General features: G+C 39.4%; 1 protein-coding gene across 1 annotated transcript; it reads right to left on the bottom strand.

The window, feature by feature from the left end:
- Positions 1–1,811: 1,811 nt before the first annotated feature.
- Positions 1,812–19,717, bottom strand: fyco1b (FYVE and coiled-coil domain autophagy adaptor 1b). Its single transcript, XM_070845121.1, has 18 exons — positions 19,655–19,717; positions 18,857–18,948; positions 18,418–18,524; positions 17,244–17,369; positions 14,880–14,986; positions 13,552–13,695; positions 11,992–12,085; positions 9,466–11,853; positions 8,740–8,832; positions 8,326–8,444; positions 7,896–8,063; positions 7,494–7,634; positions 5,815–6,023; positions 5,518–5,659; positions 4,520–4,624; positions 3,552–3,762; positions 2,633–2,742; positions 1,812–2,482 (listed from the first exon to the last, which is right to left on the bottom strand). Exons 2-18 carry the CDS (start codon positions 18,915–18,917, stop codon positions 2,407–2,409), a joined length of 4,401 nt encoding a protein of 1,466 aa, XP_070701222.1. The 5' UTR covers positions 18,918–18,948; positions 19,655–19,717; the 3' UTR covers positions 1,812–2,406.
- Positions 19,718–20,871: the final 1,154 nt, after the last annotated feature.

The raw sequence follows: 20,871 nt of genomic DNA on the forward strand, positions 1-20,871 counted from the left end.
CAAATCTTGAGTATGTAAATGATAATTCATTAAATCCTTTGTCAACAATCATTTACAGGCTAAGTCAGAGAGTGAAAGCTTCCCTCTGACGAATCCAACAGTAAACGTCTACAATCACACACTCATTAGATATAAAGGAAAAGAAAAAAACATTCATTGACTGGCACAAAGGCTCATGGGATACAGACTGACCAAAAGCCGTTTCAAAAGTGCATTACACAGCAGTCATGTTGCAACGCTTGTAGATAGAAACTCCCACTCAAGAACAATAAAATAGACAAATATGTTTCCCCAATATATTTGGCAATATATCACTCTTCTTACTCAGTTATGTATAAAAGTGTCATTCGCATTTTTCCTCCTCGTGTCATGTTCAAAATATAAGTTACAAAATGGTTTTAAAATAGTGGAAGACGTTTTGGAATTTGCAGATTCTCTGTTGAACAGTAAAGTAGTGTTTCAGCATATCCAAGTCAGTATAATCAAATGAAGACACTCAAAAAAATACAATTGAGAAATAAAAGTACATCTCAACAGTAAAGCCTTCAAATGAAAGTCCATATAAGACAATATGAAGAAAAAAAAAAAAAGTGATTTTTGGACTACTTGAAGGCAGTATGCTGAGATTCGAACCATTTCTGTTTAACACACCGCAGAACTTATTTAGACCTTCAAGCAGCGACAGTACACAACTGTATTAAAGAATAGGCATCTCTGTCCATCTAGAAAATCGCTCTAAAAGGTAAAAAGAATTCTCTTTATAAATATGTTTGTTTGTCCAAAACAATCAATTCTTCATCTAAAGGCTTTATGTATCTTAAGACAAAATGTTATTCCAGCTTCACTAAGTTTAATGAAAAATATCATTATCTATAAATTCATAATTGAGTTGAAAGTTGAAAAAATTAAACGGTTAAAGCACTGAAAATAAATTTTGATTCGTTACCTATTTCTACCCTTGAGGGTTAGGATGGGGAAAACGTGCACGTTCTTAGTGTTTGCATGCATAGACATGCTTCCTTCCTTAAACTGCAATCTTTAGAAACTGCATGCAATTAAAGCCTGTTTCCCGGAGACTATTAAAAGCGACTGATGTGGAGGTATCACAGCTGTCACAGAAGTCCTGCTTCTTCCCATCACGCTTCGTTATGGTTGCAAATTTCTTGTAATTTCTGACAGCTGAAAAGGCAACAATCTTAAGCATACTGTGATAAATGTGAAGTGAGCATGTAACAGATTACATGTTACATGCTTTGGACACAAACAGTATGAGGTGTAAGTTTGATAACACACCAATTCATGGAGTTAGTAACATCAAATTCCTAGTAGTTTCCTAGTAGTACGTTAAGCAAGCAAAACAAAGTCAGTTAAGGTCAGAGTTAAATTAGGGTTACATCATTACTTTAACTACTTAACTACTTAAAAGTAGTTTTGGCAACTAAAACAACATTTTCTTTGTATTACTTTCAACATGGTTTTACATCTCGTTTCCTGCGAGTCCAGCGAGGTTTTTTAATGATATGACAACAGATATTGTGTGATGATAGCATTTTTTGGCCATTTTTACTGTACCATTTATCCTGTGGTAGTTCCTCCATTAATATCTCTGGGTGTATTTGGCCATATGTTGTATGTTTTGACTCAGTATGATGAAGTCAGATACTGTCACATATTAAATTCCCTCAGTGAGTCAAAAAAACAGACGTTTCTGTCTGGTTCATTTATCCATAAACAGTTTCTCAATCAAGTTTCTGTGAAATGTATTAAACCATGATAGATGTTGATATCACAACATGAAATTACACGTACCGACCTTATCTCCCACTCCTAGTGGGAAATATAATTTTATCACTAAAAGACAGTGGTCTTAATTCAAGAGGTGAAGAAAATAATGTGTACAAACCTTATTTTATCAGACAATTGCACCTAAGGCTAAAGCAAAAACGCAGCTTTACTTCTGCAAGAGTGCAGTAAATAAAGTCTGCAGGTGCTGAGAAACCTGCATGTGGACACATACAAGTTCTTAACATTCAAATATGCAACAATCCTCCGGCCACCTACAGTAGGCGTGAAGTTAGATACTCTCAATGCTACATCTAAACTGCGACATCAAGCTTTTAGAAAAGGTAGTGCATGCTCACATTCAGTAGTGTAACATTGTTTTACTTCATTGTTTTCAGCTTCTGCTCAGCTCTCTCCTGATCAGAATTCACGCGATGTACGACATGACAGAGAAGCTGGCTGAGAGAGACGTCTTTTAAAATGCCATAACCTTTCACTGAGGTTGCTAAACGTCAGCAGACTCACAGCCACAGTTGCCTTGAAAATATGCGGAAATATGAGCTTAAACACCCTGAATGTTTCACAAGACAGTTTTACACCCGCCCCTTCTCCTTCCTGTCACGTTCAGAGGAGGTCAGTTCCATCGTAGACCACAGGCTTGTCTAGACTCAGATGGTACAGCACTTTCTTTGAGATGAACCTGATTCACAGGAGAGACAGAGGAACATTGGCTTTATCTTTGCTATCGCTCCTTCCCGTCTAATGCAGAAACAGCAATTTGTGCTAAATATTTGACAGGATCTTTTAAACAAACACACCAAGTCTTCACGTGAGACAAAGAGTGACTGACCTGGAGAAAGAGTTGTCAAAGATGAGAATGTATTCGCCAGAGTTTCTGACTTTCAGTTCCCCTTGGATTGTCTCTTTGTGGGAATTACAGCGAGTCAGTGGGATCAAGACCTTCAGAGAGCAGAGACAGAAATCTTGTTTGACATTTTTAACTACAGCATATTTCTGCGTACAATAAGCGCAGGTCTGAGTAAGTAAGAGAATGACAAGAGGAGGTAAGGATTAGGATAGGTAGCTTTTAAATCTGATTCAGTTTAGAATCCACCAATTAAATCTAAATCCTTCTGAATCCCTTATTTATTTCCCTTTTCTGTAGTTTGGGAATTAAGGCATCTTAGTTAAATAAATGTATACTGTTTTTATTGTACTATACCTGCTGTGCTGAAAGGGCAGTTGCCACGTATTTTGTCAGTGCTTGTGACAATTATTCACACATTTTTTTCTTTGTTTGCTCCTGCAAGGCTATGCTACAGCTGCAGAACTAAAACCTTAAAAGAAATTATTTTTTTCTGCATGTGTGCACTTAACACTAACTGAAAGTTGAACTTGTTGCACTGCTGCAAGTCACAGAATTCCATGTAACAGCAGCAGAAGGAGCGCTCGTCAAAACGTCAAACATGCAACAAGTTCTCACATTTAACATGATGGACAGTAGATATATTTTTAAGCAGGGGACTTGAATTCTTAAATCCTCCCACAAATGCTGCATTTCACAGATGTGTTGTGTGTGAGTTTGGGGAAGTGTACCCACACTTTGGAACACATAAGTTAAGGCTTTCTGCCACTCTCAGTCAGTCTTGTTAACAACAAGACGTGTTTGTATAGGTCACCAGAGCAAAATGAAACCTGTTACCAGAGCCCACCCCTAAGAGGAGATAATGTGAATGCATGCTCCCTTTACACATATACTGGTGTGTCACCTTGGCCTGTTCCAGCGGAGTCTCTGCACTCTCCCTGTAGACCACACTGAAGGAAATGCTCTTCGGTTCAGAGGTGAACGTCCAGCTGACGGTAGGGCCGGGGCCACTCATGGTGATGGGGATGGTGCTGTAACAGCTGGACTTGATGAAGAGTTCTCGGGAGCTGTCCCCAAACCCTGAGATGTCATCCACCGTGAAGTGGACAGAGAGCCTACAGCACAGGCAATAAAACAGGATGCAAGAACGTTCATTTATAAATATTATAGGGCTGCAGGTCTACATCTTTGTAGACATGCTAGTATCTACAGCAGCCCTGGGATCTGTAGGGATGAGAAGCATGTTTGTTTGTTCCCTTTTCTCCTGTTTGTCTAAATTAAGAGTGGCAGGTAAGAGATTTGTCTTTGTTTATTTTTTGTTTGAGTAGGTAATTGTAGGTTGATTTATTTAGTTCTGTTGAGTTTGTTATTTTGCTGTTAACCTACCTTGAGTCCATGTCATTTTAATAACTGTGAGAAATAAACAGTTTGGGGAGTCTCATTTTTATGTTGCACCCAGGTGTCCCTCTCTACCAATCAAACATTTGACGGTTGCAGCTTCTCAAATATGAACATTTTCTTTGTCTTACATTACAGTAAACTGAATATTTGGGGGTTTTGGACAAAATAAGACATCTGAAGACGTCACCTTTGGTTCTGGGAAATCATTATGCACATTTTGAAAATTTATATATATAGTCCAAACAATAAATAAGGAAAATAACATGCAGATTAATCATGAAAATAATAGTTAATTGCAGCTCGTACTCACTGAGCGAACCTGCTCCAAATTACAACAGAAACACAAAACACAGACTCCCAAAATGTTACATGTCATACAACCTGACCAAGTGACTGCATCCACATCCCACACAACTCTGCCATCCTGAAAGGTAACTTTCACTGCACTTCAACTTTCACTGTGAAACTCACGTGAGTTCTCCAGACTTCAGCAGGCAGATCTCTGCATCCTGGACTGTAGCACTGAGGTCCTCGGTATCTTCTGATGTGAGGTCGCCCACACTGGTACTGCTGTTTCTAGAGTGATGGACATTTTACATTTACATCACACACACCTTTATATAAATTTGTTATTTCCAGGTTCAAGTGCACACAATTACATAAGGCTTACAGAAACAAAGTATTATTAATCTCAAGGCAATGGAAATAATAATAATAATAATAATAATAATAATAAATTTTATTTAAGGGCGCCTTTCATAACACTCAAGGTCACCTTACAAAATACAAATAAAAAGTGCATTATAACAGGTATAAAAACAGGTATGAAAACAACAATACAATACAAAGACAAAAGTGCAAAAGATCAGAGGGAGTAGGAGAGTTTGAACAGATGAGTTTTGAGTCTGGTTTTAAAGAGGGGTAAGGAGTCAGTGTTGCGGAGGTCAGGGGGGAGTGAGTGGGGAGCCGAGCGGCTGAATGTTCGGCCCCCCATGGTGACGAGGCGAGCAGAGGGGACAGAGAGATGGACAGAGGAAGAGGATCGGAAGGTGCGCGCAGGTACAGAAATGTGTTGATGCGGCTCACACACTACACATACAATAAAAACACACATATCCTTAAAAGCAAAAAAATACGGGTATAATATGGTTGTACAGAAAAAGTCTAAAAACTATAGCATGTGCATGCAGGTAAATTTGTTTGGCAATGTATATAGAACTTTAATGAGCATTAATGTTACAAGTTTTCTTGATTGCTACAAAAACAAAATTCTGTTTTCTGATTGTTGGGGCCTGCAGCATTAAATGTAAAGCAGAGTCAACAGCTTCTTTGAAGGAGGTATGTGATAATATTAAATCTGTTTGTGCGGTTAGCATTCATCACTTATGTCGTGGTTCATCATCTTTCATCACTGATCCCAATGCCACAGTCTCAGTTTCCCTGTGAGTGAATGAATGGGAGATACTTACAGTTGTGCTGCCCCCTGCTGTCCGGGTCCAGGAGAGCAGGCGGTGGCAAAAGAAAGGGAGTCACTGTCGTAGACCCCGCTCACTTCTTCCTCTGTGATGATGTCAAAAACACCATCATCCAGCCTGTCACCCTCATCTGCCCCTAGAGAATAAACATCAGCTAGATGTTCATTATTACATTATTTTTCAAATCCTCTCTTACTGTGCTTGTTGCTGCTAACACGCCCGAATCTAAAGCGAGAGTGCAAATCTGACACTTTACTTCAGTGTGTGTGAGAGAGTCTGTGTTTTTGTTACCTGAAACACTGGTCACAGCTCTCCCAGCCTGCAGCAGGCGACTGAAAGGTGTCCCTGGGGTGCTGTTAGTCACTTCTTCCTGTGGGTGGCGCTCAACTACTGCACTGTGCTGGTTGTAACAGTCCCTGCAGCAGCGCTCTCTTTGGCCACCCTGTTGGGTGCTCACTGTGTTGCTGCAGCAGTAGTAGCAGAAGGGACGCCCACACAGTCTGGGAATAGACATGCCACGATTGAGTAAAACTTGCTTAACATTTTGAAATGTAGATCATAAAAGTGAAGAGAGGAATTGGTCTGTAAGCTCAGATTGTTTTTAAAGAGCATGTTTCAAACCAATTCCTTGTAAATTCCTATGTGAAACACAGACACATGCACACCACAAAATAAACGACAATTTGCTATTTTTGTCAGGAACTCGGAGATTTTGCAGAAAGATGTAAAGCTGCATAAGTCACATTGAGTGTAAGACAAAAGCAAGAATAGGCAATAGGAGGCTTTAACTGATGCTGTAATGAGGGATCCACATCTTGTTTTTTTAAACCAATGCTGTCCTGATGTTCACTGCAATAACTGAATGAAAATGAAATTCTCCGATCCACAGCTCATTTATATGAATTTGTTTGTTGCTTTCACAAAGAATCAAAATCTAAAAGTACTAGTAATTTTCATCTAGTGATACATTAAGTTTAGTTAGCGGTTACAAAGACTGAACTGAACTAATGAGCTAACTGCTACACTCTCAGATATAATCATCAAATGTGTAAATCCTCACATGCAAAATATTCGAACCAACTGCTACAACCTCACATACACAAATGTTTTATGAATTTCAATGATCTGGAATTAGTGACAGATGCTTGAAATTCAAGCAGTAAAATGTTCATCCTAAAATTTGAATCCGACATGTTGTAAAAACAGTTTACAAGTGCAAATCGTGTTCCACCTTTCCTAAAACATACTGGCACTACATGGAGCGAGACTGAAATTTACAAAGGCACCACAGTTCCTGAAAATGCAGCAGTAAACAGAGATTTGTCCCTAGTTTTGAATGCTACGCCTGCCTGTAGAGGTTCTTTGACCTCATATTGGGTTACAACTAAATGTGAAGTGAAATAGAGAAACAAAATGTGATTGGATGTCAGTGGCTCAGTTCCTTCTTAAACAATCACAAGGAGAAATGTCATTCTGGTGTCGGTGTTGAATGCATTTACTTTTAGTATGTTTTGAGCGAGTGACGACTGTCCGCAGAATTTGCTGTTGAGTATAAACTGATGACAAGATTGCGCTTAATGTTATGAGAACTACAACAGCGTTTCAGAAAATGTGGTTTAGCAATCAAGAGTTATTATACTACTAGTTTAAAAGTAGTAGTGCGGACAGCAGTTTTACTGGTTGTCGTGGTCCATCCATCCACCCATCAATTATCTATACCGCTCATCCGTCAGGGTCGCGGGGCTGGAGCCAATCCCAGCTGACTGCGGGTGAGAGGCGGGGTACACCCTGGACTGGTCGCCAGCCAATCACGGGGCCGACACATACAGACACACAAACACTCACGCCTATGGGCAATTAAGAGTCACCAGTTAACCTAAACTTGCATGTCTTTGGATTGTGGAAGGAAGCCCGAGTATGGTTGTCATGGTGACATGTATATTTATTCATCACACAGAGGACCGTCTGACCTGCAGTTGTACTTTCGGAGCCACCAGCTGAACTGACTGTGACAGCCCAAACAGTAGTTGACGTCCCTCTCCGTCTCCTCATCCCGCAGTTTCTGCTCAAACTCCAGGGCATCCGTCTTCTGCCACAGTGCATCCTTCTCCCTGCAGAGAGCATCATTAAGCACATTATTACATGTAATAAAAATCGCACATTTACAGCAGGTTACACATCGTAGGAGGTTTGTTTGTAGCCATGTGAAAACAAAAATCCAAAGACATTAGGTAACAAATCTAGGCATCATGACTCAACCCTGCTTTGTGCATATTTAGATTAAAAAAAATTAGCCTCACTGACAAAAAGACAAAAAAGAACAAACAAGCATGGTATGCATTGATCTGAGGTAATATGAAGCATGTTTATACCTGATGAGTTCTACAAGCCTTTCCTCCAAATTGATTTTGGTGCGGTAAAGATCATCAAGTTCAGCAGCTGTCTTGAGATCAAAGCTCTGTTTGTCCTGCATGACTCTCCGTAGATTCTCACTCATCTCCTGACAGGCCCGCTGAGCCGCTGCTAAACTGTCCTCAGACCTGCATACGTACGTACATATATATACACACACACACACACACACACACACACACATAGTACAGGTGGATTCAAGATATGTCCAAAAAATAAGGGGATTCATACTTGCCTTTGATTGTGTCCACACAGTTAAATAAGAGCAAATTCATATATAAGGTAAGCTAAACTTAAAAACAAATAAACCTAAACACACAAGATTTAAAGCATTTTTTCACAGAGCTCTAATTTGGTCCAGAATGTGTGATTATGAATACAGTATCTCACCTTGATAAATTTCCTTTCAGATGGATTATCTCGTCTTCTTTCTGCTGGATGAGATTTTTACACTCGGCCATCTGGATGTTTTTCTCCTCAATCTGTTGGCAATATCTCTGATTCTCAGCCTGCGATCAGTACAGCAAAGCAAGACATTATTTCTGGTTCTTTGTGAATTATGGCTGTGACCATAATGTTAGGATTACTTTAACTGCAGAGGTACACGATGTAACTGGAATTTGTGTTTTCGTTCAGCAATCCTAGACATAGAACTTTACATATACGAAATATTGTTAGATACCATTTCCTTGCTTAAAACCACTGTCAATGTAACATCACTGTACCGACTCTTCAAACATGATTTAAAATATCTTTCAGCATGAATACCCTGCTTATGGAGTACCAGTCAGGGGTTCCTCTCACCTTTAGCGGTCTGAGTTTTTTCTCCAGGTCGACCGCTTTCTCCTGCTCAGTCGTCAGCTGTAATTTCACTTCCTGTAAGTCTTGATTCACAGCCTGGATGAGAACGTATACCACAAATTCATCTACTTATAACTCCGCAGATATGGTAAAAATTCTGACATTGCCAGCATAAAAGAATTCAACTGTATGAAGCAGTGAGGGCGTTCAGAGAAATCAGGTTAAGCAGGTAATCAGAGAGCATGTCTAGCTGAACTGTGGTGACCTGATTACTGTGAATCCCTGTATGCATGAGGCAGTAATCAGATTTATCTCCACAGACTGGCTTTACCTCAAAGCAAACGTTCTGAATTTTATATCAAATGTTGGAAACTGCTTATTTTGACTTCCAGAGGCTACTTTATGTTGCTTTAATTTTTGGTCTGACTTTAAATGGAATCATTTTAGATACAAGAATGCACTACCAAATGTGATGACTTGACCGCTCTGTTACTTTTTCTCTCTGAAATCTTTGCCATGCACAGCTGTACATATTACCAATGCACATGATCCAGGAGAAATCTGGTTTCTCTAATTCTCTAGTGTGATTATGAAAAGTCAGGTTTCTTGTTTACACAAAGTTTAAGAAATCAGCTCACAGAAGACAGTCAGCAGTAATCAGGTTACTTAAGTGCATGTAAATGAATCTAAGTATAGTAGGGTTCTTTAGCTGAACTGTTTGTGGCTGACCTGAAGCTGGCTGCCGTGGCTCAAGGCTTGGCTGCTGAGCTGGAAGCGGAGTGCCTGAATCTCCTCCTGATTCGTCTCCTGCACAGCCTCAGCCTCCTGTTGGGTCTTGCTCAGCAGCTCCTGCTTGGTTGCCAACAAACCTTCCCTGTTCTGGAGCTGATCGCAGAGTTGTTGGTTCTCCTGATGCAGCTGCTCCATGCAGGTATTAAGCCTCTCTGTCTCCTGGGCCGCCTCCTCCTCAAGTTCTTGCAGTCTTGTTGACACGCCCTCCCAGCGCAGTCGAGCCTCTTCGTTCTCAGCAGTTAGCATACACACGTGCACACCAAGTTCAGCGGTTTCTGTGTTGGCTCTATGGAGCGCCTCCCTGGATTCAGTGTTCTCCAGACACAAGGCTTCATAACGCAGCTTCAGTTTATTGAGCTCCTCTCTGGAGGCCGTCACCTCTGCAGCCAGACCTGCTCGAGCCTGAGCCTCTCCGTCACGCTCCCGAATGAGAGACTCCTCTCGCTCCCGGGATCGAAGAATCTCATCCACATGCCGGCGGTTAAGCTCCTCTACCTGGCCTTTGAGTTGCTCCGCTAAAACACGGAGGTCCTCTCTGGAAGCTTCTGTCACCTCCTGCAGCGCCTGAACTTTCATTCTCTCCTCAGTTCCTGCTAGAAGCTGGGCCCTGAGCTCCACCACCTCTTCCCGGAGCCGGTGCACCTCCCTTAGGTTGAGCTCCAGTTGAGCCTCAGCTATGACTAACCTGAAGGGGGCCTCTTTGGTTTCCATTGAGGATGTCTGATGCTCATCATGAAGCTTCTGCATTTTTTCATTGCTCTCTGCAGCTCCTTTTTCATCGTGCAGATCCCCAGTCCTGTTCTCCAGATCCTCTGCTCTAGCTTGCAGAAGCCCACATTTAATGGTCTGGTCTCTCAGTTTAGCCTCAGTTTCCTGGAGTTTTTCCAGTAACTCTGCTTGGCTTCTTTGGGACACAGTGAGGTTCTTGTCCAACTTTGCAGCTTTGGTAGTGAGTGAGTCCAGTTCCTGTTGAGTTGTCGTTAACTGTTTCTTCAACGAAGACTGGACCTCAAGCAGCTCCTTCTTCTCATGCTCTAGCTTCTTTAATTGAGCATCACTTACTTCCTTCTGGACGAGCATTTTCTGGACAGTCTCCTCCAAATGTAGGTTTTCATCCAGAAGCCTCTTCTCCCAATCTTCCACACACATCTTCGCAGCCTCAACTCTGCCCTTTAAGTGCTTCTCGGAAGCCCTAAAAGACGCTAACTGGTCTAACAGAACTGTCCTGCTCTCAGTCAGCTCTGTAATGCTCCCCTCACTCTTCTTAATTGTTTGGAGTAGCTTAGTGTTTATTTCCATGAGATTGCTGCATTGGGTTTTGTAGTCCTCAAGGGTCTTGGTTTGATCACAAGATACATCTTCATTATCAGCAAGTCTAGAGCTCAGACTCTCTTTCTCAACGTTCAGCTTTTCCAACTGCTCCTCTAAATGCTTGATTCTCTCTGAACTAAGTGCTAGCTCTTTCTCTCTGGTTTTTACAGTTTTTCTTGCATCCAGGAGCTGGCTCTCAAGTTCTTCATTCTGGCTACCACTCATACTACATCTCTGCTCTTCCTCCTCTCTCTCCTCCTGCAGTCTTTTCCTCAGCTCCTCCGCCTGCCGTTCTCTGCATTCCAGTGAAGCTTGCAGATCCTGAAGCTGGGCTCTCAAGTTCCCTGTCTCTTTCTCTTTCAAAGTCAGCGCCCCCTGAATTCGACCGACTGCATTTTGGAGCTCCTCCAACTTTTTCAGCGCCTCCTCTTGTTCATCGTGTGCACCGGCTTTTACCTCAGCGAGCCTCTTCTCACTGTTCCTCAACTCTTCTTCCCTGAGTTTTAGTTCCTGGGACAGCCGCTCAGAGTGCCTGGCCCTGTCCTCGGCCTCTCTCTTTGCCTCCAATCTCTCCTCCTCTGCTGTCTTGAGCTTATCCAGGAGTTCCTGGATTTTCCAGGCTGAGTCGCAGTAGCTAGCTGTTTGCTGTCCCTTTTCTTTAAGAGCCTCGTCCAACTTGGAGAGAAGCTCCATATTTTTGTTCTCAGCAGCTGTGAGTCTGTCTTGTAGTTCACTGTTTATTGTTTCCCTACAAGCAGGAAGGTGGTTTGCAGATAGTGAGTGGCTAGATGATGTCTGAGCTGCCACTAGCTGGCCTCGAAGGTCTCTAACTACACCCTTGAGCTCAGCAGCCTCTTTGTCTAGCTCCTGAACCCGTGCCAAAAGCTCTTGCTGTTTGAGCTCGGACTGGTCCAGCTCAATGCGGAGGTTCTCTGCAATGCTGCAAGGAGAAGGTTCCCCCAGTTCACCAAGGAGACTCTGACTCAAGTCCGGGTTTGGAAGAAACTCGTGCGCCTGGTCGGTGAAAGGAACATGAGAGAACTGGTCAGATGCTTTAAAGCTCAAGCAGTCATATTTACATTAATATTTGTGCAAGACTGTCTATGTAGAAATATATATATATAAGATATGTAAGTGTGTGTGCTAGTGTACCTGTGAGTGCGAGTAGTTGCTAACGAGGCTGTTAATGCTGGAGCAGCGACTGGGAGGCTTCCACAGGAAAGCAGAGGCAGTGCCTAATGTTCGCCTTTGATATAATGAGATAGCAAATTAATTATTATTAATCCATCCATACAACTGGTTAAAAAAAATCTACAAACCATGTCAACACAAAAGAAGAACTTGAGTTGAGTTGACCAAATCCATACTAATTCAGTTTCTAATGATGAACCAGAACGACTTTGTGGTTGCTTATCTTCAGAGGAATCTCCTTGAACAGCAAAAAAAGTAATGACTAAATGACAGATACAAAAAGATTAATGCATTTGGTAGAAACCTATTACTTTGTTAAAATCTCTATAATAGTGGCACTATATTTGTTGAATATGCTTACCTGTAATTTACAAATGCACAGAGACACATTTTTACATTTCTGCATGACCAGCTGACCTCTTATGCACTGACAATTACTTTGACAAAACAAGGTTTTGCAACCAATTTTCTAATAATCTGTAACACATTACACAGAAACCCCTCCATGAAATGTGGACAACACAACTACTTGCAAATGTTCAATCACCTATGATCTATTTACTATAGCAGTTTGCCAAGATTCAATTTAAAGAAACTAAGATAAGATAAGATATTCCTTTATCAGTCCTACGATGGGGAAAAATATAATGTCACAGCAGACACAAGGAGATATAGAGGAATATGTACATCTACGGTAGAGACTGTAGAACAGACTGCAGAAACTGCAACAACACTTAAAGCTTAACATATTGCATTGATTCAGACACATTAAATTAGGTCTGTAACATGTTTTCAGAGTGAACCTATTTCTGGAAGCTTCTCAAATGACAGCTAGAGCATTATCTGTAACACTGATGAAACAGTTTCCATTTACAGATCAAGTCACGATTAATGTGAAAAAACAAAGTGCAAGGATTTGTGTGGGTGTTGCTTCAAATAATTCAGGAAATGCACACCATAACAAACATACAACATCCATACTGTCCAATTTACTTCTATACAATAGCCCTCAAAAGAAATACTGCATTTGTGAATTCATTTTAATTTTTGTTTATCATGGTTGTTGTTTTTGTTTGTAATTAACAGGTGTTGATTTAACCTTTTTTCAGGTAATCTTGTAAGACATAGTTACATTATATCATAAGATTCAAATAATAGTCACAATAATGTGATGTACAACAACTACAACTGCAACAACAACAACGGGAGTTAGGCAATTAAGAACTGTGTCCGCAGCCGGTAGATTGACTGCAAATTGATGACAAGTGAAAAGTTTGGCAAAGGTGCTGATGTGATGAACAGCTATCAGTGCTTATACACTGTCGGCATCCACATGCTATCACACACACACACACACATCTACACACACTCAAAAGAGCTGTGAATGAGCAGAGTGATCAGATAATTAAGTGTTACTTCAAGTTGTGAAATACCCAATATTACTTCACCAGAAGCTTTTCATTAACTGCACTGTGAATGAAGTGATAAACAGATAAACAGATAACTGTGTGTATTAATTACCTCGCAAAGGTTGGCCAGTCCGCATCAAGGTCGTAACCTCTGGCTGCTACATCAAATTGGATCTGGTTGAGCTCATACAGATGGTTGATTATGTCACCAGTGAGGTGAGACTTGAGGAAGGGACTCCGGGCATAGTACCAGTCACTGCATGGGAGGAACACAAAAAACACATTACAAACACAATACAAGACTAAACAATGTTAATACCATTGATTAAGCAATGCGTTTGAAGTTTGTACTGTATTGTTCATGCAAAGATAAAATACGATCAGAGATGCAAGCGTGAAAAAATGAAAAGATGAAAAATTAAAGGTACAATATACACCACAGATACTAGGAATGGACCAGATCACATATGAATCACGATTCTCACCCTCTACCATTCTCATCCAGTTCAAAAATGCAGAAAATTGATTCATGACATAAATTAAGTTGTGCTGACTGAACGCAAAAAGGGAAACTCAACCCCAAGAGCACCGTGCAGCTCCTACAGCTCCCCTTGTTGTTTGTCTTCAAAAAAAAAGCAACTGTGTGGGCACTTTTTGTATTTAATGATTAATTAGCTTTACATGATCAAAGTGAAGTATTTTGCAGACACTTTGTAACCCACCGCCAACATGCCAGCTAATGTTAGTGGAGGGGAGCCTCAAACTAACAAATGAGACCAGCTGATCAACTAACACTGCAGCACTTTACAAACCTCCCAGCCAACTGTGGTCGTGTGAAGAAAATAACCCCATCCACAGTTTCATTTCAAAAGACCTGCGCCTGCACAGCATTTTGAATAACAATGGCTTTCTGCCATACTAATGTTACAGATCCACTACTTGAGAACAGCCCCTTTATCTCTCCTATGTTCATTGTAACTTTAATGTGCACAATACCATACAACTAAACAAACAAACTAAACCCAAAATTAAAACTGATTTATGAGCCGTAGGGGTGCCACTAGGCGGTGGACCGAGACAGGCTAGTCGTTTAATAAATAGTCAGCTACAGCAAAAACAAAATTTGGTTTGATGAAAGGAAGTGAGATGTGAATGTAGGCGTGTGTGCTTCTGGGTTTCTGTAAAAACAGAAATAAGACGTAAATCAGGAAGGGAGAGTCACAGTTCCTATGAAAGGAAAACGGCAAACAAACTGTCAAGTACACAACCTTAGTGATGAAGTAAAACATACATGTTAAGGCAACTGGATGGGAACAAAAGTGACAAAATACAGTTTATAAGGGGGTGGGTGTGTGTGTGTGTGTGTGTGTGTGTGTGTGTGTGTGTGTGTGTGTGTGTGTGTGTGTGTGTGTGTGTGTGTGTGTGTGTGTGTCCTCTGACCTTGTGACCCTCTGGTTTATAAGACACTGCTGGAGTGTGTCAGCAAGACGCTGGTGAACGAGTGAGTAGCGGATGAAGGCCCTTCCTTTCCCCAGTGATGTCTTCAGCTGAGAACACACAGGAATATACACTTTCACACTCACTACACTACAATGTCAACCTCATTGATTAATACGTGCTATTTATTGTCCAGTCTGTATCATACAGGGCAGATTATTTAACATAAACTGGCTCCTACTTTCTGAATAATCTCTATTTGAACGTGACAACAGTTACCACTGAAGGACATGTGAAAACTAGTCATTTTAAATAAGGTCGCAACTGACATTTATTTTCATTACAGATTAGTCTGCCCATCATTTTCTCTCTTAGCAAATTAAGCATTTAGTCTATAAAATGTAAAAATAGCAAAAGCTGTCCATCACATTTTCCCATTGTCCCAGGTCTTCAAATGTCCAAGATTAAAAAAGAAGCTATTTTAGTTTATAAGGATATAAAACAGAGAAAAACAGATAATCCTCACATAATAGAAGCTGCAACCAGGGAATGTTGAGAGGTTTTGCTTGGAAAACAGCTTAAACAATGTAAAAATAGTTGTTTATTTTCCTGCTGATTGACCAACTGATTGATTGATCAATTTCAGCTCTAGCTTTAAATGGCTCCACAGTGTTTTGTTAAAACGTGTCCGGGCACTGAAGTTTTAAGGATGTCTGAGTTTAAAGGTCAACACTGCACAGATACTAAATCTACAGTGTCTGTCTGTAAGCCCAGACTCTCCAATACATTAGCAGATGGAGGGATTTAAGTAAGACAAGGACACCAGCTGGAGACTCATTTACGTCAGTGACTGACCGACAAGAAACAAGAAGAGTAAAAGAAGAGTAAAAGTAATATGTTAAGAGTACCAAAGGTTTCCTACAAGTATTTAGCAACTGGTATTGAATTAATTAAGTGACTTTTAAAGGAAAAAAAATACTCTCCGCTCTAAACCCCTGAGGAAACTTTAAACCACTGATAAGTTTTGCTAATGAATGTACGGAAATCAGCATAAAATGAGACATGTGGTCTTACTATGCTTATAAAGCAGGACTTATTCAGTAATTAGCTCCCTCATGCGAGAATAGAGTTTTTTGTAAAGCTGTGGCACTTTACCAGAGTGAGTCAGTCAAATAACAGAGCAGTTGAACAAAAGAAAACTGATGAATTATTATGTGGTAATTGATTAATTGTTCGAGCCTTTAAACCATGAAGATTTCCCGCTTTTCCTCCTCATATAAAGCATATATTTGGACTATTGATCAGACTAAACAAAGACGTGAAGATGTCACCTTGGGCTATGAGAAATTGTAGCAAGCATATTAATCACTTGCTTGTTAAATAATCAACAGATGTATTGACACATTTGTCATGGCCCTACTGCATCACTAAACACCACTGTGGCATTATTTACCCCCTTTGTGTGGGGTTAGTGTTACATCACGTCACATGACGCTGGCATGATTGGGGACTCCTGGGAGTTAATCCTGTTCCAAAATACGATGTTGGATGTGTATTGTGATCCAGTTTTAGGATGAAATACAAATAAGCCAGACAGTGTTGACACATCATATTTCTATTTTTATGTCACTATCATCTACTTTCTCTTTACAGAGAAAAGCTGAAGAAACTAGGGAACTGAAAGAAAAGAAATTGGCACATATATAGATAATTGATTCAACTACTTTTTAAGAAGTTTCTTGAAAATAGTTCATTGGTTATAGCTCATCAAATATGAGGATTTGCTGCTTTTCTTCATTAAGTATGATAATAAACTAAATACCTTAAGATTTGTAATTGTTGGTCAAAGAAAACTTGCAATTTGAAGAAGTCACTTTTGGGCTTTGTGAAATTGTAACTATCATTTTCTTACATTTCATTGACTACTCAAGTAAATAATCAGCATATTCTCTAATAACAAAAACAACTGTTAATTGCAGCCCCATTAGAGAGAACAACACGGCTTGTATTTGCAAATACCTCACAAGGCAAAAACGTTCACATTTCATTTGTAAATGAAGCTTTTTACGTACAAAGATCATCAATATCAGGCACACAGACAGTTAAACAAGCTACAAATTAAATATAGTACCTACTAGAACAAATTCTACTATAGTTATTCAGGTGTGAAGCTCACCACTGTGAATTTCCAGGAGAGCAGATGCGGAAGAAACTGTACTGTACAGTAGGTACAGGTGTAAGGCAGCAAGTAAATTAGCAGCACTGAGTCGTACTGTACCTGACTGAGCAGAGGATTAGTGACATAGTTAGGCCATGTTAGGACTGAGGCACCAGGGGAAATTGTGTGTGTGTGTTGCAGAGGATTACCTCGGGGATGGACTTAACAAAACGGATGCCATCGTTAGCTCCCTTGATCTTAATCAGGCAGTCGCAGAAATAATCCCAGTAGTCTTTCCTCTGGCCAAGAAAGGTTGTCTTCTCTTTCTGGTCAAACTGAGAGACACACACCATCTTATTATTCCAGTAACAATGTCCTCAGCAATGTGGACTGTACAACAGGTCTGGTTACTAATGCTGTGTGTAGTTGAGAATTTGATTCACATTGTAATTAATACTATTCCTATGAACTTCTTCCCAGTTTTACATTAGTCTTTTTAAAGCTGTGGTTTCCAATCTGACCTCTCCAATGGCTCATAAAATGAATTTAATTGTCACACCATAAGATTTGTTCTGGTTCTTTTATTACTTTTTCTTGTGAAATACTCTTAGTTTAATCTTACTTTGCCTCTAATAAAATAAAACAATGTGAGATGTTTAGAGAAAAAAAACACTGTTTACTCAAAACTTGTAGATATATGCAACTTCTTCCATTTCAAAACGTTGGAAATCACTTGTCTAGAGCAACAGTTCCCAGTATTTTTGTAACAGGTTGCACAAGTTTGAGATGTGGACAGTGGTCAGCTAAAAAGTGTTCCCTTCTCTGCTTGTTTCATTTTAATATTTTTTGAGGCCAGTAAAGGTAAGGTCACAAGTTTCAAGTCAAGTTTTTTTTTTTTCCTGTTTTACTAACTTTTTAATCATCTCACAAATCCCTTACATTGGAGCCCTTTCAGGTGTCTTACTGCCCAGTTGGGAAACACTGGAGTGGAGAGCCAGATGAGCAGTGTCTGCCTAATGTGGTTGTATCAGAATCCGAATCCGAATCAGAATTACTTTAATAATCCCTAGGGGGAAATTGCTTTTTGTTACACACAGCTCCAAAAGAATAAGAATAAACTTCAAACACAAAGTAAAATATAAATATATAAAAGTATGAATAAAAAAAGATGTATTAAAAATTATTATTACAAATTATTACACAGAGGTAAATTACTGCACCAGGTGAGTCCAGAGTCAATAATACCTCTACTAATTATACTACTAATAATAATACTACTAATAAAAATATATAACAACATGCACAATCATAGTAAGGCGCTGTACTATATAATATCAATAATATAATATACTCATTGTTATGTGCTTTTATATGATACCATACCTGAAGCAGGTATTCCAGTTTATAGAAGAACTTGTGCAGGTTGGCGCTGTCATCAGTTATGGGTTCACTGCACTCCTTGTGTTCTTTACTCAACTCTAAAACAGCATCTAAAGAAGAAATTACCAGCATTATAAACACACTAAATTATGCTCTTGAGTGCACATAGAAGACAAAGAAAGAGTAGAGTCTGCACACAGTTCTTTGCTATTTCTTATCAGTCATAGATTTTCATTAGACACATAATATTTCCTTAATAAATCGGACTAACCTAAAAGTTGCAGTTATTGTAGGAGCAAGATACTGCATTCAGATTCTACTTTTTTTTTTTTTATCTGTTTGGACCATTACTTGTGTATACACTACGCCTGCACAATAAAAATAAATAAATAAACATGACACACATAAAGATGATGTTTTTAAGTGTGAACAGCTTAATTACCATGCAGATCTCTGATTATCCTCTGAAGTTGATTATCTCCAACTGATGAGGAGGAGGCCATTGTGGGGAAAGGGCAGTGTAGTCAGGAAATTCTGCATGTGGGATTAAAAATATAAAGATTATGATCATTTTTGGATATTTTCAGAAGTGTCCTCGTGATATAAACACTTAAAAAGTGCAGATCATTGCTGAATACCAAAAAATAAACAGATTACAGAATGTGACTGTAAAAATGTGCCAAAGCTGCTGCCACCAGGAGGGAAACATAAAAATAGTGCTGCCCTGAATTAGTTTCACCCCCTGCTGTAAAAATCGGACTCTCTTACATGAAGGCAGCTCAACAAATCTTAAGCAAATGAGACAATTTAAATATTCCTGATGAGTTCACTCATTTGTGTAGTAGACACACTGAGGAAACCACAGCTGCTCAGTAAAGTTAGCAAAATGTGCCTGTAGTCAGAGGAAGTACGTTTACATCATTACACGACAGGTGAAAGCGTAGCCTTGTCTGTGGCGACAGTGTCTTTATCAGATCCCATTATCTACAGTTATCTACCGTCGCCATTACAGACCAGCAAAGTTCACTTAAATCACTTTCAAGCAGCGTTAAAATACAACAAACCGCGACATAAACATCGGTTTGTCAAAGCTGGCGAGCCCTATCGGGCATGCACCTGTTCTCAGCTCTGCATTTCCTGCTCGTTTTTAGTGTACATTTATGTTAAAAACCATCGCAGTTAGGCTGTAAATAAAGTCAGACGCTTCAATATTAAATGAATAGTTAAGTAATAGACGTACTTGATGTGTAAAATTGTCCAGAGTGTCCAGTTTGTAGGTGATACAGCAGAAACCTGCTACCGGTGAAGGCAGGAACTGTGGATGATTGACAGGTCTGACGGACCAATAGCCGCCTGCTACTTGTTAAATCCCTCCTAGTTTGGTTGAGAGGCAAATGACAAGTAAACAAAAAGCTGAGTGTGTCCTGTTTGATGAGAAATCATGTTTCATTAAATATAGTACAAGAATATCTATGAAAAGTCATGACGAACCTGGCATCCATGTTTTATTTTATCTTTATGTCAGATATACTAAGGGAGGTTATTATCAAGTTATGTTAACCTGTTATCAAAAGATAATTTACAAGCTCACCATTAAATAAAATAATTTAGACATATGCATCAACAAGCAGTGTATAACATTAAATAATTTTAGTGTTATTTTATCAATATATTTACTTTTCTTCAGTTTAAGATTGTCATGTTGTTATTTTACTGTGACATTTAGGCATTGAGCAAAAAAATAAATAAATCAACCACTGACTATTTGGATAATTTGTCTTTTAAGTAATTTATCAAGCAAAAATGCCAAAGATAATCTAAATAATGGTAAATTACAGCCCTATTGACTTATATTTGTTTATTGGTCAGTAATTGAAAAAATAAAATAAAACAAAACTTTGGTGGCAAAGTTGTAAGGCAGAAACTGGGAAATTATAATAGTTTACCAATACTGCTTGTGTGTGAAATACTGAAATATCTCTTTTGTAATGAAACTCCCAAAGTGTGATGGTCACCTACATCATGTATTAATGATTAAAGGAAACAATTCTTGTCACATGCCTCACAGGCGTTGTGGGTGTACAGGTGATGTGAAAATGATTTTGGATTTCTGTTCAGCTTTCTGGTCATACTTAAGGAACAGTTCAGTTCCAGTGATATTTTGGGGAAGGACTCCGGTGTGTGCACAGCCTTCGTGCAGGTACAGTATGTTTCCACATTTCTAAATTGTTTGTTATAATGGGGATCTCTCATAAGGACTGGGTGGCAATGAAATTAAAGTTTCCAATATTTTGTATTTAGCAATATTTTAATAATTGTTTTCATATAAATACAATGTTTGTGGTGTGTATATGATGACGAAACAGTTACATTGTTTTTGTTTTTAACAGAATTATATATCTCCATATTTTCATAGTCTTACTTTAAAGCAAGGGAAAAGAAAGCATTTTAAGGTTC

The sequence above is a fragment of the Pempheris klunzingeri genome, chromosome 15, assembly GCF_042242105.1.
Source record: "Pempheris klunzingeri isolate RE-2024b chromosome 15, fPemKlu1.hap1, whole genome shotgun sequence".
Classification (NCBI taxonomy): Eukaryota; Metazoa; Chordata; class Actinopteri; order Acropomatiformes; family Pempheridae; genus Pempheris; species Pempheris klunzingeri.

Excerpts from the sequence above, each read along its gene's own strand:
- fyco1b (XM_070845121.1), bottom strand. The coding sequence starts at position 18,917 with ATGGCCTCCTCCTCATCAGTTGGAGATAATCAACTTCAGAGGATAATC. Across the intron at positions 8,445-8,739 it reads AAAAACTCAGACCGCTAAAG|GCTGAGAATCAGAGATATTG; the intron begins GTGAGAGGAACC and ends TACTGATCGCAG. Across the intron at positions 6,024-7,493 it reads CTCCGAAAGTACAACTGCAG|ACTGTGTGGGCGTCCCTTCT; the intron begins GTCAGACGGTCC and ends GTCTATTCCCAG.